The following is a 16,623-nucleotide window of genomic DNA, read 5'->3' as shown; positions in this document are numbered from 1 at the left end:
AACGTTACCTCAAATGACCGTTTCAAATGTTCAAAATCATACAAAATGTGTATGAAAAGGTGAGATCTACCAAACTAAACGTTGTGTTTGCATAATGAAAACAAAGACTTCTAATTTGGTAAAACTAACTTAAAAAACGTCATGAAGTCACACCAAAATAGCTTGAATAGGTTCATTATGTGTTTTTATTGAGTATATGTTTAGTATCTTTTAGGTATATTAGATCAAATTTTACCTTGACATGTTTCGAGTGTCACTTCACTCCATCCAAAACACCTCAAGAAACTAAGAAATGAAAGCTACTGTATGTTGCTAGTGCGTGGAGAGGTAGAATAACATACAGACACATTTTGATTTCATTCTCTTGTTGTCTTTATTAATATACTATCAGCATTATACCCTCACTTACACAGAGAAGGTCAGCATCTCAGTGCTGACTTTTACACAAACATGTTTCTTAGGAGAGCAAAGACGACGCTTTCAATCAAGAGTAACAATTCACAGACAGCATGGTTCCAGCAGGAGTCAATACTCTATATAATAATAATAATAATAATAATAATAATAATAAATCATGTTATTTGTTGAACTGACTGATCGTGTGTGTGAAAACATGCCCAACAGAAATGCATCCTACAGACGTGAATGAGATGATCAGCTTGCTTGTCTTGGGACAAATGTACACGAGAGCTTTGTTTGCTTTCCAGGATGAAGTCTTTATTGTTGCGTCTGCTCATTGCAGTCAGTCCATGTAGGAAGGCGAGCTGGGCCAGGTCGGCATCTGATCCAGAAGTCTGCACACGTAAGCCGCGACGTCTACCGAGCGCTCCTCGTACATCTGAATGAACGGGTCTTTCTGAAGGTGCACACCATGAAGACAACATGAGCGAGTCAGTGACTACTAACCAACGTCAATCCAGCAGTACAAGTTCAAAGAATAATAACTCACCAGCAGCTCTTTGTACTTTGGCCTTTTCGACTCATCCTTGGTAAGGCTTCAAGAAATAATGTGACATGAAAAAGTGCAGTTTAGAAGCTTGGCCACTAGGGGGCAGGCACGTTCCACCTAATTATTGGACGATACAAGTCTAAACGGCAACCAGGGCTGTCAAATGATTCAAAATTGTACGCAAATTAACTAGTTTTCAAATAAATTAATCATGATTAATCACCATGATTAATCACCATTTGCCACTATGTGTGAAATATGCCCATTTTTGCCGTATTTTATGAAAAGAAAGATAAATGACAGGACACAATTCTATCTAAATATATATTTGTATGTACTGACAGCTCCAAATAAACTGAAAATGTAAATCAGGCTAAAAGATAGCATGTATTGGCTTAATCATAGTCTCTTTAATAGTAGCAGAACTTCTGAATAAAGGGATGCGTTCAAAGACATCACGTAACTTCAGTTGAATTCACATTTTGAGTGTAAATCAGGGGTCTCAAACTAAACTCGCGAGCCATTTGCGGCCCACCTAGTCAAATTTTGCGGCATGCAAGTTGACATCAAAGACTGTTCTAAATCCGGCCTGCGAGGTCTAAGTTAAGCCAATGATGCTCACAGGGTGCAAGCATTTAACTAAGAGCGAGTATGTCACCTGGAAAAATGAACGGGGGGTCACTAGACAGAACACTACCTGCAATCGTGGTGCTAACACACAAAATAACATGACAGTACATGTAACAGGTCAGTAAATACTCATAGGGCAACTACTTTTTGCAGCCTTGCTGCTTACATTCTCGTTAAATATGCTGTGAAAATTCCGCCCATTTTCTATACTGCTCATCCCCATTGGCTCACGGGTACGCTGGAGCCTATCCCAACTGAATGCATCAAAATATAATCTATGAAATAATTTATTTGTTTCACCCTATCACCGTATCGAGATCTCACCGTTACAGTGAGCCATGCATCTCATATCGTATCGTGAGGTATCCTGAGATTCCCGGCCCTACTCCCAATACTTGACACGGCCCAGCCTCACCCACTCTACCTCCAGCGGCCCCCAGGTGAATTGAGTTTGAGACCCGTGGCGTAGATGTATTTTCTGGGACTTCCAAGCATACTTAAATGCAGCAAATTGAACGCACCTCACTGTAGTCTAGTGACAATGAGGAAGTGTGGTTCCCAGGACGAGTGGACTAGAGACGTGCTAGTGAGTTGGCGATACATAGTTTATATGGTGTTGGAAGTGCACTGCTGTTGATGTGTTCAGATCAGAATAAAGTTATCAAAAAGCGGCAAACTCTGTGAGTGTTGGAACACGACAGTACTACTAATTCCATCTGCCGTCACAACAGAAGGGTGGCTTGACATGATGCGCATGCGGTAATGACGCTGAGAATTTGAACATAATTCATGAAATAAATTAGTTACCGCCGTTAGCGCGCTATTTTTGACATCCCTACAGAAAACACAACAAGCGGTCTCACCACACGTTGACGAAGGAGATAAATTTGGGAGAAAAGCGTCTCTCCTCAGAATTGCTGAGCTGGGGGGGTTCGCCCCGCACCACCTGGGTCAACTGGTCAAACACGCTGTTCCACTTTGGGTAGGGGAAGCGGCCCGTCGCCAGCTCATACTGAAAGGTGATCATGACAACGATAATTTCAGGAGCCAAAGACAACAAGGTGATGACATTGGGAGGCAGACTTCTATCCAACTCACCAACGTGATGCCCAAACTCCAAACGTCAGAGCGCACGTCGTAGCCTTGCCTGGACGCGCTGGGGTCTATTCTCTCTGGCTGGAAACAACATCAAACACTCATCAAGCTGCACTTTCACGCTGGCTTTCTCATCTTTAGGAAAATACTCAAAACTATTAAAGCGGGAGGGCGCCAGGAAAGAAGGGCAAAATAAGGGAGATCCCCGAGGAAAATCGGAGGGTTGACAGATACGGATCAGATGTGTCAGCGAGTTGACGTGAATTCATCAGTGATTCCCTCAAATTCAAATTTGCTCGCTCCTTGTCGCATGCTAAAGCGGTGTCGCCCACAAAGTGTGTCACATGGCGGCAGCGGCAGCGACACTTTTACACGCCTGAATTAGTTGCTGATGTCATCCAGCATCAGGAGACATCTTTGGTGACCTTCTCTTTGGTGAACTTCATTGTGACATCAGCTCAGACAGGAAATGAAGCATCGACGCATTCTAACACCTGCTGATACTCACATCACAACACTCACCGCTGCCACCATGCGTGTGCGTGTGTTTGTGTGTCCTGATAGCGCCCTCGCCAAATTTAGAGTGGAAAACTGCTGGGGGGCACTGTAGGGGAAGGGGTAAAGAGGAGTGTGTTCCCTCAGCTGATGTCAGCATTACCCCGCCCCCGAGATAGAAAATAACCTTGGCCAGATGACATCACGTCTTTGGCAAAGGTCGACATGCTCAGTTTCTCAGGAGGTGTCCTTTAAAAATATTTTTTTTAATGCTTCAGTGTGAAAATAAAAGATTTAAAAAGTGCTTAAAACACAGTTTATGAAGAATGTAAGAAGTGGAATCCATCAGGAGGATGAAATAAGAGTAGAGGAGTGTAGAAATAGAGCCTCTAGAGTAGGGGTGTCCAATGTGTGGCCTGGGGGCCCTCACCATCATTGGAAAGCAGCATGAATTGATTATTAACATGATATGATATTATATAATCACATCAGAGGGTACAAAGTGCAGCCCGCATCATAGTATCCGGGATGATTCCATTATCTCGATCAGGGGTTTTACAGCCTTAAAACATATATGAGAATTGTAAACAAATAAAGTTGGCTACTTCGCGGATTTCACTTATTGCGGGCTATTTTGGGAACCTATACCCTGCGATGCACGAGGGAACGCTGTATCACAAAGCTGAGATGCACTTTCTTCTTGAAATATACGTAACTTCTTCATTTTTCACTATGATCCTCGCTGGGAAAGGTTGGGACACCCCCTGTATGGCATTAATTGCTAGCTTTGGCAGTTAAAAGACAAAGCTAAGATGGTTTGTTGAGATAGCTGAGCATATACTGAAATACATTAGATTGATTTTACCATCTTAAACATACAACATGGATTAAAAAGTGGCCCCCATCTTTCATTTTTATGTGTGGAACCCTTAAAAGAAAAAGGTTGGACACCCTTGGTCGAAAAGGAGGAGCAGTGGAAGTTCAAGCGAGGTCACTTACCGCCATGTACGGTCGGCATCCAGCGTCCCGGGTCTTAGCGATGGAGTCCACCAACTGGCCGCTGATGCCGAAGTCGCACAGTTTGATGTTGCCGTTTCTATCCAGAAGAATGTTTGAGGGCTTGATGTCTGCCACAGGAAACAAGAAGAAGAAGAAGAAGAACATGCAAGACGGAATCTCACGGTACTGAGGAGGAGTAGAAGAGACGTGAGCTACCTCTGTGGATTATTTTCAAGTTTTCTTTTAGGTGGTTAAGTGCTTTCACAGTCTGACAGACAAAAGAAAGTTACGTCAGAGTCGTTCTTCATTGCTGACATGGAGGGACAGCGTGCGGAACTTACAGCTAAAGTTATTTTTCCCAGGATTTCCTCTGGAATCACATCATCTAAGGAGCAATATACAAATTTGTAAAACTTGTCTAAGGAGGTAGCCATGAGTTCCATGCAGATCCAACAATCGCCCTGCAAGACAACACAGCTTTGTCACTATCACGACTGTTAATAATAATAATAATAATAATAATAATAATAATAACAATATGTGTCATTCTCCCTCACCTCTCGGAAAAGAGCGCCGTAGAACTGCACGATGTAAGGACAGTCGCTGCTGCGCATCACCACGTCCAGGTCCATCAGCAGCTGCTTCTGCTCCTTCTCGTCCACCGTGGAGCGAATCCTCTGCAACACACACACACTCTGATGACGTCATGGCACAATGTTTGACAACCAATAAGAACATGTCAGAAACTCAAAGACGTGGCAGAAATATAATCACAACCAAAAAAAAAAAGGTCTAAAGAAGACAGCTCTAGTCTGAAGGTCTTGTCGTACCACACTGCTCCTGAGGAGGCGATAGTGAGTGACTTTGTCTTATTAGAAAACAAATTGGAGGCTTAATATTGCACGTAAGTGTGAATGTACAGTAAGTGGGAATACTTGTTTGTATGTACTGTACGTGTCCTGTGATTGGCTGGCAACCAGTCCAGGGTGAACCTTGCCTCTCGCCGTGACCCTAAGGAGGACAAGCGCTATAGAAAACGGATGTATGGCGTCTAGATTAGTGATGTGTCGGTCGCATACAAATTGGCTGTAAGAGCCGGCTCCTTGAAATGAACAACAGGAGCCAGTTCGTGTTGTTGGGAGCCAATTTTTTTTTTTCACGTCTTTTTTCTAAGAAAGGCGAATGTCATTGGTTAAGATGAGTGGCTCCCTGTGTCCACACTGAGCGGGGGGGGTTAAACACGCTGTGGTGCTTTTAAGAGTCGATTCGTTTGTGAGAAATTTGCATTGTAACTTGGGAGCCAAAAGAGACGGCTCTTTTTAGTGAGCCGAGCCAAAATTTCCATCACTTGTCGAGATGTTCACCTTGACCGCCATGATCTGGTTGCTGGGCTTGTGCACCATCTTGTTGACGGAGCCATACGCCCCGCGGCCAATCTCGCCCAAGTCCTTCAGGTCGTCGGCCGTGAAGTCCCAGTGCTGCTCCGGGGAGATCTTCAGCTTCCCGGAGGACTCGATGCTGTGCGTCCTCAGCCTCTCGCTTCAACACACACAAGGTCAGCACACACACACACACACACACAAAATGACATCCACGGCAAACGGCGGTGGCAGCTCACATGTGCGGGTTCTGGAAGGGCAGCCCGGCCGTGTTCAGTGTGAATCTGGTGGTGGGCTTGATGGGAGGGTTGGCAAAGTTCAGTTTGAGGGCTTTACGTTTACCTGAGAGCCAGAAGAAGGGAATCAGCTTCACAAACACACCAGGTGAAAGGTCAGCGGTGAAAGGGAGAGTGCAAAGAAGACGCCAATGCACGAGGGAAGAGATGGTCCATGCATGGAAGCACACGCCAGAAGAAGACCAACGCACATGAACATAAAAGTGAAAACAACGTAAGAGTCATGCTACGCTACACTAGCACCCCCTAGTGGCAATACAGGGAACAGTCCATTCATTAATATTAGATCAGTACTGCATAAAAGTATAGTAGCTGCTCCAAAAGACCATGTATGTATGTCAGTTAAGTATAATAATATGTATTTAATAATAAGTGTTTCAATGACATAATAAATCCAAACACAACAAGAATGTGTGCTGGAATTCCAACCAAGGCAAAGTACGGCTTCAAGTGGTGACTCAAGTGTGTGTGTGTGTGTGTGTGTGGTAGTCTTGTCATGCAGACCAAAGAAGACCAAAGCAAAGCGTGAGTGCAGTCGCTTGTTAGATCTTCCACTGAGGAATGAAGACGCCGAAAGAGAGCAAGAGTGGTCCCTGTGAAGAAAGAAGTTAAAAGAGGCTCTGAGCTTTGGACTTGTGCCGCTCTGACTGATGAACGCTAGAAACAAACCATCCATCGTCTGCTAGCTCGTGTTTGCATTGACGTGGAGCTCACTCCATGGCGTACCTAATCCAGTGTCCAGTGAGTGGAGAGTGTTCCACACATTATAGCTCATCTTGCGTGACGTTACAACACCTTGTCCCACAAGACTGCAAAGTATCTGCGGCGTTGGGTCATTGTTTAATTTGCATAATCGGCCACGATGGATAAATCAGTGTGTGTGTGTGTGTGTGTGCTCTTTTCAAAAATAACATACACATCGCTGCACAGCTAATATCTCACCATATCGTAGTTTTGCCACTAGAGTACCCAGAATGCCTTGCGGACACTTTGTAAGTAACAGTTAAGTTCCGTGTTGTTAGTCGTCGTTTGCCACATAGAATGCTACTTCCCTGTTGTTGTGTGTCACGTCGAAGACCGTCTGTCCGTCAAGCGAGAGTGTTGGGCTATCGCTTGCATTTCAAAGAGCACCTATGCAGCGTTACGATGCCATCTACTGGACGGAATTGCAACGATAGACTACACAAAGCACACACACACACAGCACTATTATGTTTGTGAGGGTGAGCAGTTAGCGCCAAATAATGAATAAATAAATAAATGGCGTCAAATTTTCCGTGACGGTCCAATTTTAATAATGGCGGGCTGGCCAAAATAAATAAATGTATGGGAAACGCTGCATGGGTTGATATCATTATGAATGTCCATGCATAGGTGTGTGTGTGTGTGTGTGTGTGTGTGTGTGTGTGCGTGTTTTCATGATGAAGTCCACCATGGAGGACATGTTTGGTTGCTTCGTCAGCATGAATGTTGTGATGCGGTTCAGCGTGACGTAAAGACAGCTGAAAGGCTGCAAGACAAGTGTTGAAAAGGACGACTAGCTTCAAGTCTTGGGGGGGGGGGGGGGGGGGCGTCTGCTGTTCAAGCTTCATCTTCTTGCCCTTCAGGCACAAGCCCATTTGGAGCCTTGCTGACGTGGATTAGTGGTGAGCATCAGGACAGCCAAGCAAAGCCATCAACAAAACGAGGTTTGTCTTACTTGGGGGGGCGCCAGAGAGGTTTATCTGAAAGCCTGGAGGCGAGAAGACAACGTTTATTTCCTTCACACTTGACAAAACACACCGGCCTGCTCTCTGGCAACTTTCTCTATCAGGCTGAACGTGGACATGCACGTGCACACGAGCATGGAGACATCCAACACGGCTGACAATGAGGCTGAGGAGGGCTGGGGTGGCGTGAGGATGAAGGGTAAAAAAAAATTTAAAAAAATTTAAGTGGAGTGTTGTTGGTAAGCTCACCGTCATTCAGTTAGATAGCAGCATAGAGGGAGAAGTCACAAGACAAGATTACTCAACGTGGAAGCACCACACCATCTAAAGCTGTGGGAGCATCCATCTTACTACCATCATTCTATACTTTATTATGGGGGGGGCACCAGAATCGCACCGCTTTCAGGGAATTATGACGTCATCAATCAATCCGATAACATTAAAAAATAACTCAGATAACTGATCATTAAAAAAAAGTGCTCCAATGAGGCGAGATGCCCCATACTGTGTGGGTGAGCAAATCAAGCGCTCCTTTTTTCTCCTGCCTGTGTTGTTAACGGCCTGTCATAACTTTCCCTGAGCTCACTTGTAAACAAACATTTTGATGGGAAGGCCTTTGTACCAAATGCTGCGTGATGAGGAGGGGGGGGGAAAACACATTGAGCACACAAGAAACCTTATCAGCCACCGGAAACGCCAGCTCCGCAGTGTTTGAAAAGTGCAAAAGGTTTGCCAGAGACCTCTGTGTTGTCACACTGGCTGCTCGGACCGTGTGCCTGAATACAGTGCACCTTGCTGGGCCATGCCAGGTAGCTCCTCCCACTCTATACTCCGCTTCTCCTGACTTCCGTAGAGGCGCACCGGCTGCTCGGAGCGTGTGCCTGAATACAGCTGAATGTAAGCTAGTAATTACACAACTAACTTTTATTGCAAATGTTGAACCGAAATCGGAGAATGTCAAGCAAGCGGGAGGGTGTGGAGGGGGAGGAGTGAGCCGTGTGTTAAAAACAGACATTTTTATGGGCGTATGACTTTTTTCACCATTTGCTGGTGGTCCTTTAACATAACCCCCGGAAAAGGAGCAATGTACTGTATTTTAGAAAAACATTATCACTGTCTTCTATATGGACTATGTACCATCATGTCACTTGAAATGGATGTGGATTGGTACAGGTTAAAAGACCCTCCAATCTAGCGCAGCTATAAACACAACATGCAACTGGGTTGTGACTCATTGTCAAGTGTGAATAAAGTGGATTTCATCAAATGCAAGTCATTAGCTGGGCTGATATCAAATGAAGCCATGCAGTAGAAACACATCAAATGATCCTACCTGTTTCACTCTGACATCTCCAGCAGGTGTTGGAGTCTGGAAGTTACAATCAGAGATTTAGCAGTCATTGACAGGAAGTGAACACGTGAAATGATCTCACAGCAGAGCAGCTAGATTGTAAACATCATCCCGCCACAGTGTTTACATCATTCAACATGAACCCAACACTTTCCGCCTTCACGTCCAGGCTACAAAACATCATCGATTGTGTTTGCAGGAATAATCAAGCCAAGTTGAACTTGAGTCACAAACGCTGTTGCTATTTCATGAGCTAGTGTACGGTAATGTGCACAGACAAATTAATTCCATGGAACCTCAGGATCGACACGTTTTTCAGTGGAGTTTGGTAGATGTCCTCGGTTAATGTTCATTTTCATGACATCTGATGATGTGGTTGCTCTTTGCAGTCCAGGGAGTAGCCTGAGCCCCCGGCAGCTAACAGCTAACCTTCACCTTCAAGATAAGATCAACTCACCTTGCAAGCTGCTGACTGTTGTAATGTGTTGAGATGTTTGCTGCTGGTTGTTTGCCGACGCTGCGCCCACTGAGCCGCTGTTGTTGCTGCACGGAGACGACTTGTTGGGGCTGGGACTCGCCATTGTTGTGTGTTTAAATTCCATCAGCAGCACCGGCGGCTTCTTTCTTCTTATTCCGCTTCACAACACCATACAGGCTGGGGGCTGCTGGAGAGTTCGGAGTGCAGTAAATGGACGAGGCTGTTAACAGGCGGTGTTAAAAGCTGCCTGCAAAGGCGGCGGTGACAACAACATCCAGTTTGGCTAAGCTAGGCTAACCTAAGCTAAATTAAGCTAAGCTAGCAGGAGGAGGAGGAGGAGGAGGAGGAGGAGACAAGCAGCGATCAGCTGACCAGTGACACTGACATGGGATAAAGTTTTATATATATATATATATATATATATATATATATATAATTGTAAATTCTGCAAGACGGTGATAAATATCAATAAAACGATGACATTGAAATAGTTTCAATTATTTTTATTGCTATTTATTATTTTTCACACCAACACTAACAAACCCGGAAGTAAAAAAAACACCATCGGCACTTTCGCGTTTGTCTTTCAAACTTACCAAAAGTGTGAGTTAATTTGCAATTTAAAAATATTTAAAAAACTGTCTATTGGTTTCCTACGTATTTTGCCCTTTTTCTTCGCCCTGTCGTTTTAATAGTTTCCCGTATTTTAACTTTAATGAAAAAGCAGTTTCCGGCCCTCTCGGCAACACTCGGGCAACATCGGCATCATACCAGGCCTTCAAAATAAAAGAACGCCAGTAACACTGTTGTAAAGCAGCAGGCAGTTGAGTCTTTACGCTAGCAGCACCAGAACACCAGAATTTACCACAGTTTCCCTTATTTTTAGAATGCGAACGTTGCCAGGTGTGCTTCGCTCGTTTCCCACTGTTAATTCCACCGTCACCATCTACACTCTTTGTGAGTTTACAAAATGTCGCTTTAAAACAATGTGATAATAATGTATACAGTATAATGTATAATAACACAATATATAAAATTATACATTTATTATTGGGAAATACAAACTACAAGAGTTCCCAATGGTGTGCTTGGTGAAGTACACTTTAACGTCGCGTGCGGGCGGAGACGTGTGAAGTGGAGAGACTTGAAACATGAGACAATTCAGCTCATCAGTCAGCTTCAAGACTTTGCTGCTCATCATTTGGCGAGTGTGCAACGTCCTCATGTGCTTATTCTTTGGCCTTGCAACTTACGTGCAGGTGAGCTTTTATTCTCTCCAACTTTTTATTTATCGTTGAGACTTTTGTCAGCAACTCTGAACTTTGAACTCTCAGATCAACGACCCGGACGCTGCCTTGTGGATGGTGAGCAAATAAACATAGAACAAAAAAAATAGCAAATACATCACCTCACATAATTTGTTTGCCTCCGGTGACTAATCCAATTGTGTTTTTTCTTTACAATGTTTGTGTTATGGTGTAGGTCGGTTATGGCGTCCCTGCACTCCTCTGTGCACTCATTGGCCTCCAACACCAAGTGACTGGTATTAATTTTGTATCAATATAACACCGAGCAGCAATATTTCAAGCTGACATGCAACTTTTCATGTCTTTTTTTTTGCTCTTTGATTTTAACTCACGGTTCAACAATGAATGTTTGTACACAGTGCCCCCAAGTGGCCGCAGTGTCAGATCACAAGTCATCCTACATTGTTTTGCTGTTGACTGCAGAGACGTTGCCATGGAGACGCGTAGCTGACCTCCACATGACGATGTGCTGCGGAGTCGTTGTGATGATGGGATGGAAACTTTATAAAGAGAACCCGGTAGATATCTTCCAGCAGGAGGAGGGCAGGTCATGACTTGTTAATTTATATTGTCTATTAAAACTACATCTTCACACACACATTGAAGTTAAATTGGTGTTTTTTTTTTCCTTTAGAGAGATTTCTGGTCTCATGTTGACAGTGGTGTGGCTTCTCCTGTGTCGCCACTCTGGAAGGTGCAGTGAACACCAGCTTGTTGAATGTCACATCTTCTTGTTGGGGGAAATAAACCGAGTCCATTTGTCTCTGTCAGGTCCACGGTGGGGAAGCTGAGAGTCTCTGCAGGTGTCCTCATCACCATCTTTCCCTTTGTGTGTTGGTATCACGTACACAACAAGAACAGGTCCGACTGGCCAACGCACTGCAGAACTGCAATTTAAGAGCAAATTCAAAGGAAGACTTTGGCTGCTGTTTGACTGACAATCGTAGACCAATAAGACCAATAAGACTGTTTGATGAAAACAAGCAACTTTGACAGTTTGCATTAGATTTTGTGCTGTGTTATAATTTTTTCACGTCATTTGTGTTTGAAATGTTATTATTTTATTTTATTAAATGTTGACATTTTGCATCAGATTTTGTGCTGTATCGTATTTATTTCATGTAATTTGCATTTGAAATATTTAATTTATATTTTAAACATGTATCTAAATATAATTTATCTGTAATTATTTATCATATGATTAATATAAATTTAATGTATTCATTTTATTTAATATATTTTATTGAAACGTGTGGTAACTTTCTGACTTTTCTATTCACTAACAATGTAGCTCTTTCTACAGCCGCTAGAGGGCAACGGAGAAACCTAAGTTGATGACAGAAGAAGAATCCCTTTCCGCTTCCTCCTGTTCATTGAGCTGAGACCAGCACAAGTGGCTTCCGCTGACCTGCTGTGGTTCGAATAGCTGTTCTGGGAGCAGCAATGTGAATGCCGTGTTGCTATTTCTCTCGTGTTGTCACGTTTTGTAAACTATTTCGGTGCAGCAAAATGTCACTGAATGTTGTGCATCTCCGTGCTGGCTGCAGGCTGCTTGGCGGCAACGTTAAAGTCTTACAAAGAGTCAGATTTCTTCACAGTGTAATTCGGGGAGAGACAGGACTAACGCACACGCTCTCACTACCATGGAGCTTCTGCTGCCGGGTAGGTCAAAGCTAGCAAGTACTAGGTGGAAAAATATAAGGCTGAAACTTTCTGTTCATCAGCGATCACTGCATGATCAAACACTGCCTACATGAAAAGACTCCATTTATTAAGACAACGGTGCTCAACAATGTGGACTGCAGTGAGTCAAGTGTGATTAATTGATGAATATAATTCATTTTTCATGTGAGTCAGCGTCACGCCTGCAGGACACCACCATGTCGACATCAGCAGAGCTCCAGGCTGTTTTCCACACTTCCTACACCTCCTCCATCACACGACACATCAAATAAGTCTGGGGTAAGTTCTGCTGAAGCACACCAAACATTCAACCTTCAATGCCTGTTGCTGTTGTCACCAACAGGTGGCGCCCTCAACCCTAAAACTTTTCGACCGACATTTCCTTAATAATATAATTTATACAGGTGGTCATCGGTCTGTGTACAAGTTCCGTTCCTACGACAGCGATGTAAGGAAAGTATTAGTTTAAGTCGAATTATATCTAAATGAACACCTAAGTCACTCACATTGTAAACACATAAAGGGCATATCAAATACAATAAAATGAGAAAAAGAGAACTCCTTACTTTTTTCCCTGTGGTTGTCTTGCACACTGGTAGAGGTGTTGCAAATGAAGGAGAGACAGGCTTACTGGCAGGAGGAAGTGTAAATAATGAAACCACTATGCTCTTTAGTTGTCACTGTCCATTTCATGGCAGCAGATGCTTTCACATGTTCAGCGATACCATCTTTGTCCTTCATGATGGTCGTGGCGTTTGAGCGGCTAATTGGAGCGAGCATGCCACCAATGTTCATTTCTCCACTTCCTAATTTTACTAGGTCTAACTTCACTTATCACTTTTTTCTTTGATACACCGACATCAGAAGAGTCTCCCTCACGCTTGGAAGACATCGTGAAGGGAAAAGAGTTAACGAAAAAGAACAAAAGTCATGTTCATCGATGCAGCGACACATGACTAAATATTCTGCTGCTGTGTGCGTGTAACTACTTTTTCTTTTTGTACGGTATTAATCCTTTATAGGGGTGCATACATAACCACGAAGCGTCAGAACAGTAAATGTGGTAACGCGAGGACTGCCTGTATAGCATGAGGACCATGTTTGTTGACGTAAGTAGCCTGGACAGTCAGGTATTCAAGTGGCAATAATCACATGATTGTTTCCCCTGAAGCCTGTGACGTGGAAATCTTTAGCCATCACCTTCGCTATCGGGGGAGCGCTGCTTGGGGGGATGAAATATTTCAAGAGCGAAAAAGAAGAAAGTAAGTGAAGCTGTGCAGCAGGAGGTGTGCTTCACGTCAAGTACGACACATGTCCCTAATCAATTGAACTGTTGCAGTGATGGAAAAAGAGAGGAACAAGTCGATAGGACGTCCGGCACTTGGTGGACCGTTCTCTCTGGTGGATCACAACAAGAAGGCGGTGAAGAGTGAGGATTTCCTGGGCCAGTGGATCCTCATCTACTTTGGCTTCACTCACTGTCCTGACATCTGCCCGGACGAGCTGGAGAAGATGATGGAGGTGGTGGATGAACTTGGTAAAAAAGTGCTTTGGATGTTCAGCATGGCCAGCTGCTGATTCACTCTTTCTAAGGCAGTAACGGCCTGTGGAAGGTTCTAGATGTGTGGCCTTACCGCTCTCGTCCATATAGTGCAGTGGTATCCAAAGTGTGGCCCTGGGGCCGATTGTGGCCCAAAGCTTGATTTTTATTGGCCACCAGGGAATGTTCCATACATAAAATAAAACATTATAAAGCAGGGTTAGGGCCACATTGAAAAGACAAATGATGAATGTTTGATGAAGTTATCCACTAATTAGGGCCCAAGCACAGACATGTGAAGGCCATCTTGAAACATATTTTTTGCAGATGCATCAGGTTTGGGGAAAATTTTGATAGCACAGGGGTCCCTAACACGAATCCCCCCCCCAAACTCACTCAGTAACGCCCCCTTTAAACTTGAAAAAAATTACCACCTGCCACCACTTTCACAGAACGTCACAATGACGTCAATCATGGCAGGATGCACAAAAAAGTCTCAACAACCTATGTTTCAAAACGAACAGAAATTGGACATTTTGGTTTCCAGTGCAGTTTTAGGCAAAAACGAGGGGTTGTATTTCAACCAAGTAGTCCTCGGCACTTTCACCAAATGAGCCCAAATGAAAATAATGCATACTAGACAGATGGACGATGTTATGTTGGGAAGGATTCTAGGCTGTTCCATAAGATGTGGGCACGGCCTGGCAACAATCTTTGATGATCAGACAATTCGCCACTATAAACTGTAAACGTCAATGACTCACTTACACAAGGTCAGATCTTCATCATACTGTCATTGGTACATATAATACAGTAATGAAGACACCTTCAATCTATACATTGGTCACTTTCTTAATTTGTCTCAGCGCCGCCCAATGGCAACAGGAAATGGAATGTGCTTGCCCTCCAAGTCATGAACCCTGAGTTGTGTGGGGGTGCAAGCGCCCATTCAACGCTGCCCACAGCTTAAGACTGACACTGGAGCGGTTTTAGCATGTAAAATAAAAAAGCTTGGTTTATAGTGTTACTGAAATCAGACTGGACAGTCAGGAGGTTGTGATGCCAACTAACACCTGCTTTGTCTTTGTGGAGACAAAATCAAGTCTTTACCCAAACTGACGCCCATCCTCATCACCATTGACCCTGACAGGGACACGCCAGAAGCCATGGCCACGTACGTCAAAGGTACACAAAAAATACGGCAAATACTCTCACTTTGTCGTCTTGTGTTGACTTCAATGTTTTCCATTCATTCATTCATTCATTCATTCATTTTTGGCAGCCTGCCATAAATACTGTACATTTGGAGCGCCACAGGTGGATTTAGTGCTGCCTTTTTTTCTTAATTATTTTTAAGATATCTATTCACCTTCACTCACAAACACATTATAATGGGATTTGTTGTTAGAACTCCGTACCATAATGGTGAGCTGTGCTCATTGCTTCGCGTTTGATGTTTTCTAGAGTTTTCTCCAAAGCTGATTGGTCTGACGGGGACCAGTGCTCAAGTGGAGCAAGTGTCCAGGTCCTACAGAGTTTACTACAGCCAAGGACCCAAAGACGAAGACAACGACTACATTGTGAGTCGCATGTAACAAGCATGCATCAAACAGTGAAAGAGCTTCCTCTCAGTCCGACCTCATCTTCTTCTCAGGTGGACCATACCATCATCATGTACCTGGTTGGACCTGATGGACAGTTTGTGGACTATTTTGGTCAGAACAAAAGAAATGTGGAGATATCCAACGCCATCGCGGCTCACATGAGGAAATACAAGAAAGAAAAATGATTTGATTCTGAAGGGATTGTGTCGTATGTGATCATTATAAGCTATTATAAATGATTATTCAATACATTCCTGTCCTGCTATGTCCAGGTTTTGTCCTGAGTGGACAGGACACACTGACGCTCGTGTTAAATAATTATCCAGCGTGCTTTAGTCGACTGGAGTCCAAGGTAACGACCACCTTATGAAGATACTTGAATATTTCTCATCAGAACTCCTGAAGGAAATCTCCGTCAAATCAAAAGATCACAACTTGTTTTGTGTGTATGGAAAGTATTGATGGTTTACTCCAAAATAAAAGTCATCAAGCATGTGAATGATGAAGTCCACTTTAGTATCAGACTCCTCCAATGTCCTCACTCTGAAGGTCACATTTGAAGGCAGCTAGGAAAGATGCACCTGATGATCCTCCTGATCATGTGAACGCCTGGCTTCATCCTTGGTTTGGACTCTATCATCAAGGAAGTAAAGCGTCGTCCTCTGTTAAGCGCTCACTGATGATTCTGCTCTCAGCATCTTCATCATCCTCTGCTAATTCAATGTCCTCATCATCATAAAGATCATCTTCACCATCCAGGTCCACCACTTTACAAGGGTCCACTTCAACATCAACAACAAGAACCCCAGGACGCTCTCCCAACACATTAATGTCCTTTTCACTGTCAAGAACCACCACACCATCAGCATCCACTAACCAACCAGAGTCATCTTCAACGTCAAAGTCCACCACCTCCTCGGGTTCCCCTTCTCCATGAAGTTCCTCCATACAGTTAGGCTCCTCCTCGTCGTAGCCGTCATGGCTGCCTATAACTGCAATATAGTCATCGATGGGTGCGACCATCATGCAGGCGAGCGTGGTCTCCTTGTAGGAGCAGTCGTCCAGGTGGGCCATGGTAAGAAAAGAATGATTCAGAGCTTGTCTGGGA

The 16,623-nt window shown here is 43.8% G+C and overlaps 3 protein-coding genes across 7 annotated transcripts; 2 read left to right on the top strand and 1 right to left on the bottom strand.

Annotated features, from left to right (window-relative positions):
- Positions 1-365: 365 nt before the first annotated feature.
- On the bottom strand, positions 366-9,719 carry map2k4a (mitogen-activated protein kinase kinase 4a). Of its 3 annotated transcripts, XM_054760308.1 has the most exons (13): positions 9,361-9,719; positions 8,886-8,921; positions 7,543-7,575; positions 5,787-5,889; positions 5,533-5,707; positions 4,726-4,845; positions 4,510-4,629; positions 4,385-4,436; positions 4,169-4,296; positions 2,678-2,755; positions 2,443-2,591; positions 950-995; positions 366-856 (listed from the first exon to the last, which is right to left on the bottom strand). In XM_054760308.1, exons 1-13 carry the CDS (start codon positions 9,503-9,505, stop codon positions 743-745), a joined length of 1,299 nt encoding a protein of 432 aa, XP_054616283.1. In that variant the 5' UTR covers positions 9,506-9,719; the 3' UTR covers positions 366-742. The 3 variants fall into 3 exon arrangements, with proteins under 3 accessions (XP_054616283.1, XP_054616284.1, XP_054616285.1); XM_054760309.1 differs by lacking the exon at positions 7,543-7,575; XM_054760310.1 differs by lacking the exon at positions 7,543-7,575 and having other exon boundaries at positions 5,787-5,877.
- A 741-nt stretch (positions 9,720-10,460) lies between these two features.
- On the top strand, positions 10,461-11,719 carry tmem220 (transmembrane protein 220). Its single transcript, XM_054759930.1, has 6 exons — positions 10,461-10,640; positions 10,716-10,745; positions 10,864-10,924; positions 11,112-11,235; positions 11,323-11,382; positions 11,460-11,719. Exons 1-6 carry the CDS (start codon positions 10,533-10,535, stop codon positions 11,584-11,586), a joined length of 510 nt encoding a protein of 169 aa, XP_054615905.1. The 5' UTR covers positions 10,461-10,532; the 3' UTR covers positions 11,587-11,719.
- A 320-nt stretch (positions 11,720-12,039) lies between these two features.
- On the top strand, positions 12,040-16,014 carry LOC129171047 (protein SCO1 homolog, mitochondrial). 3 transcript variants are annotated; one of them, XM_054759350.1, is made up of 7 exons: positions 12,040-12,350; positions 12,546-12,650; positions 13,543-13,633; positions 13,711-13,908; positions 15,004-15,096; positions 15,376-15,491; positions 15,566-16,014. In XM_054759350.1, the coding sequence occupies exons 1-7, from the start codon at positions 12,138-12,140 to the stop codon at positions 15,698-15,700; spliced, it is 951 nt and encodes a 316-aa protein (XP_054615325.1). In that variant the 5' UTR covers positions 12,040-12,137; the 3' UTR covers positions 15,701-16,014. The 3 variants fall into 3 exon arrangements, with proteins under 3 accessions (XP_054615325.1, XP_054615326.1, XP_054615327.1); XM_054759351.1 differs by having other exon boundaries at positions 12,546-13,480; XM_054759352.1 differs by having other exon boundaries at positions 12,542-13,480.
- Positions 16,015-16,623: the final 609 nt, after the last annotated feature.

This window comes from Dunckerocampus dactyliophorus, chromosome 18, assembly GCF_027744805.1.
Source record: "Dunckerocampus dactyliophorus isolate RoL2022-P2 chromosome 18, RoL_Ddac_1.1, whole genome shotgun sequence".
In the NCBI taxonomy this organism is placed as follows: domain Eukaryota; kingdom Metazoa; phylum Chordata; class Actinopteri; order Syngnathiformes; family Syngnathidae; genus Dunckerocampus; species Dunckerocampus dactyliophorus.
The sequence above is the reverse complement of the archived record's forward strand: the minus strand, read 5'-3'. Positions and strand labels throughout refer to the sequence as shown.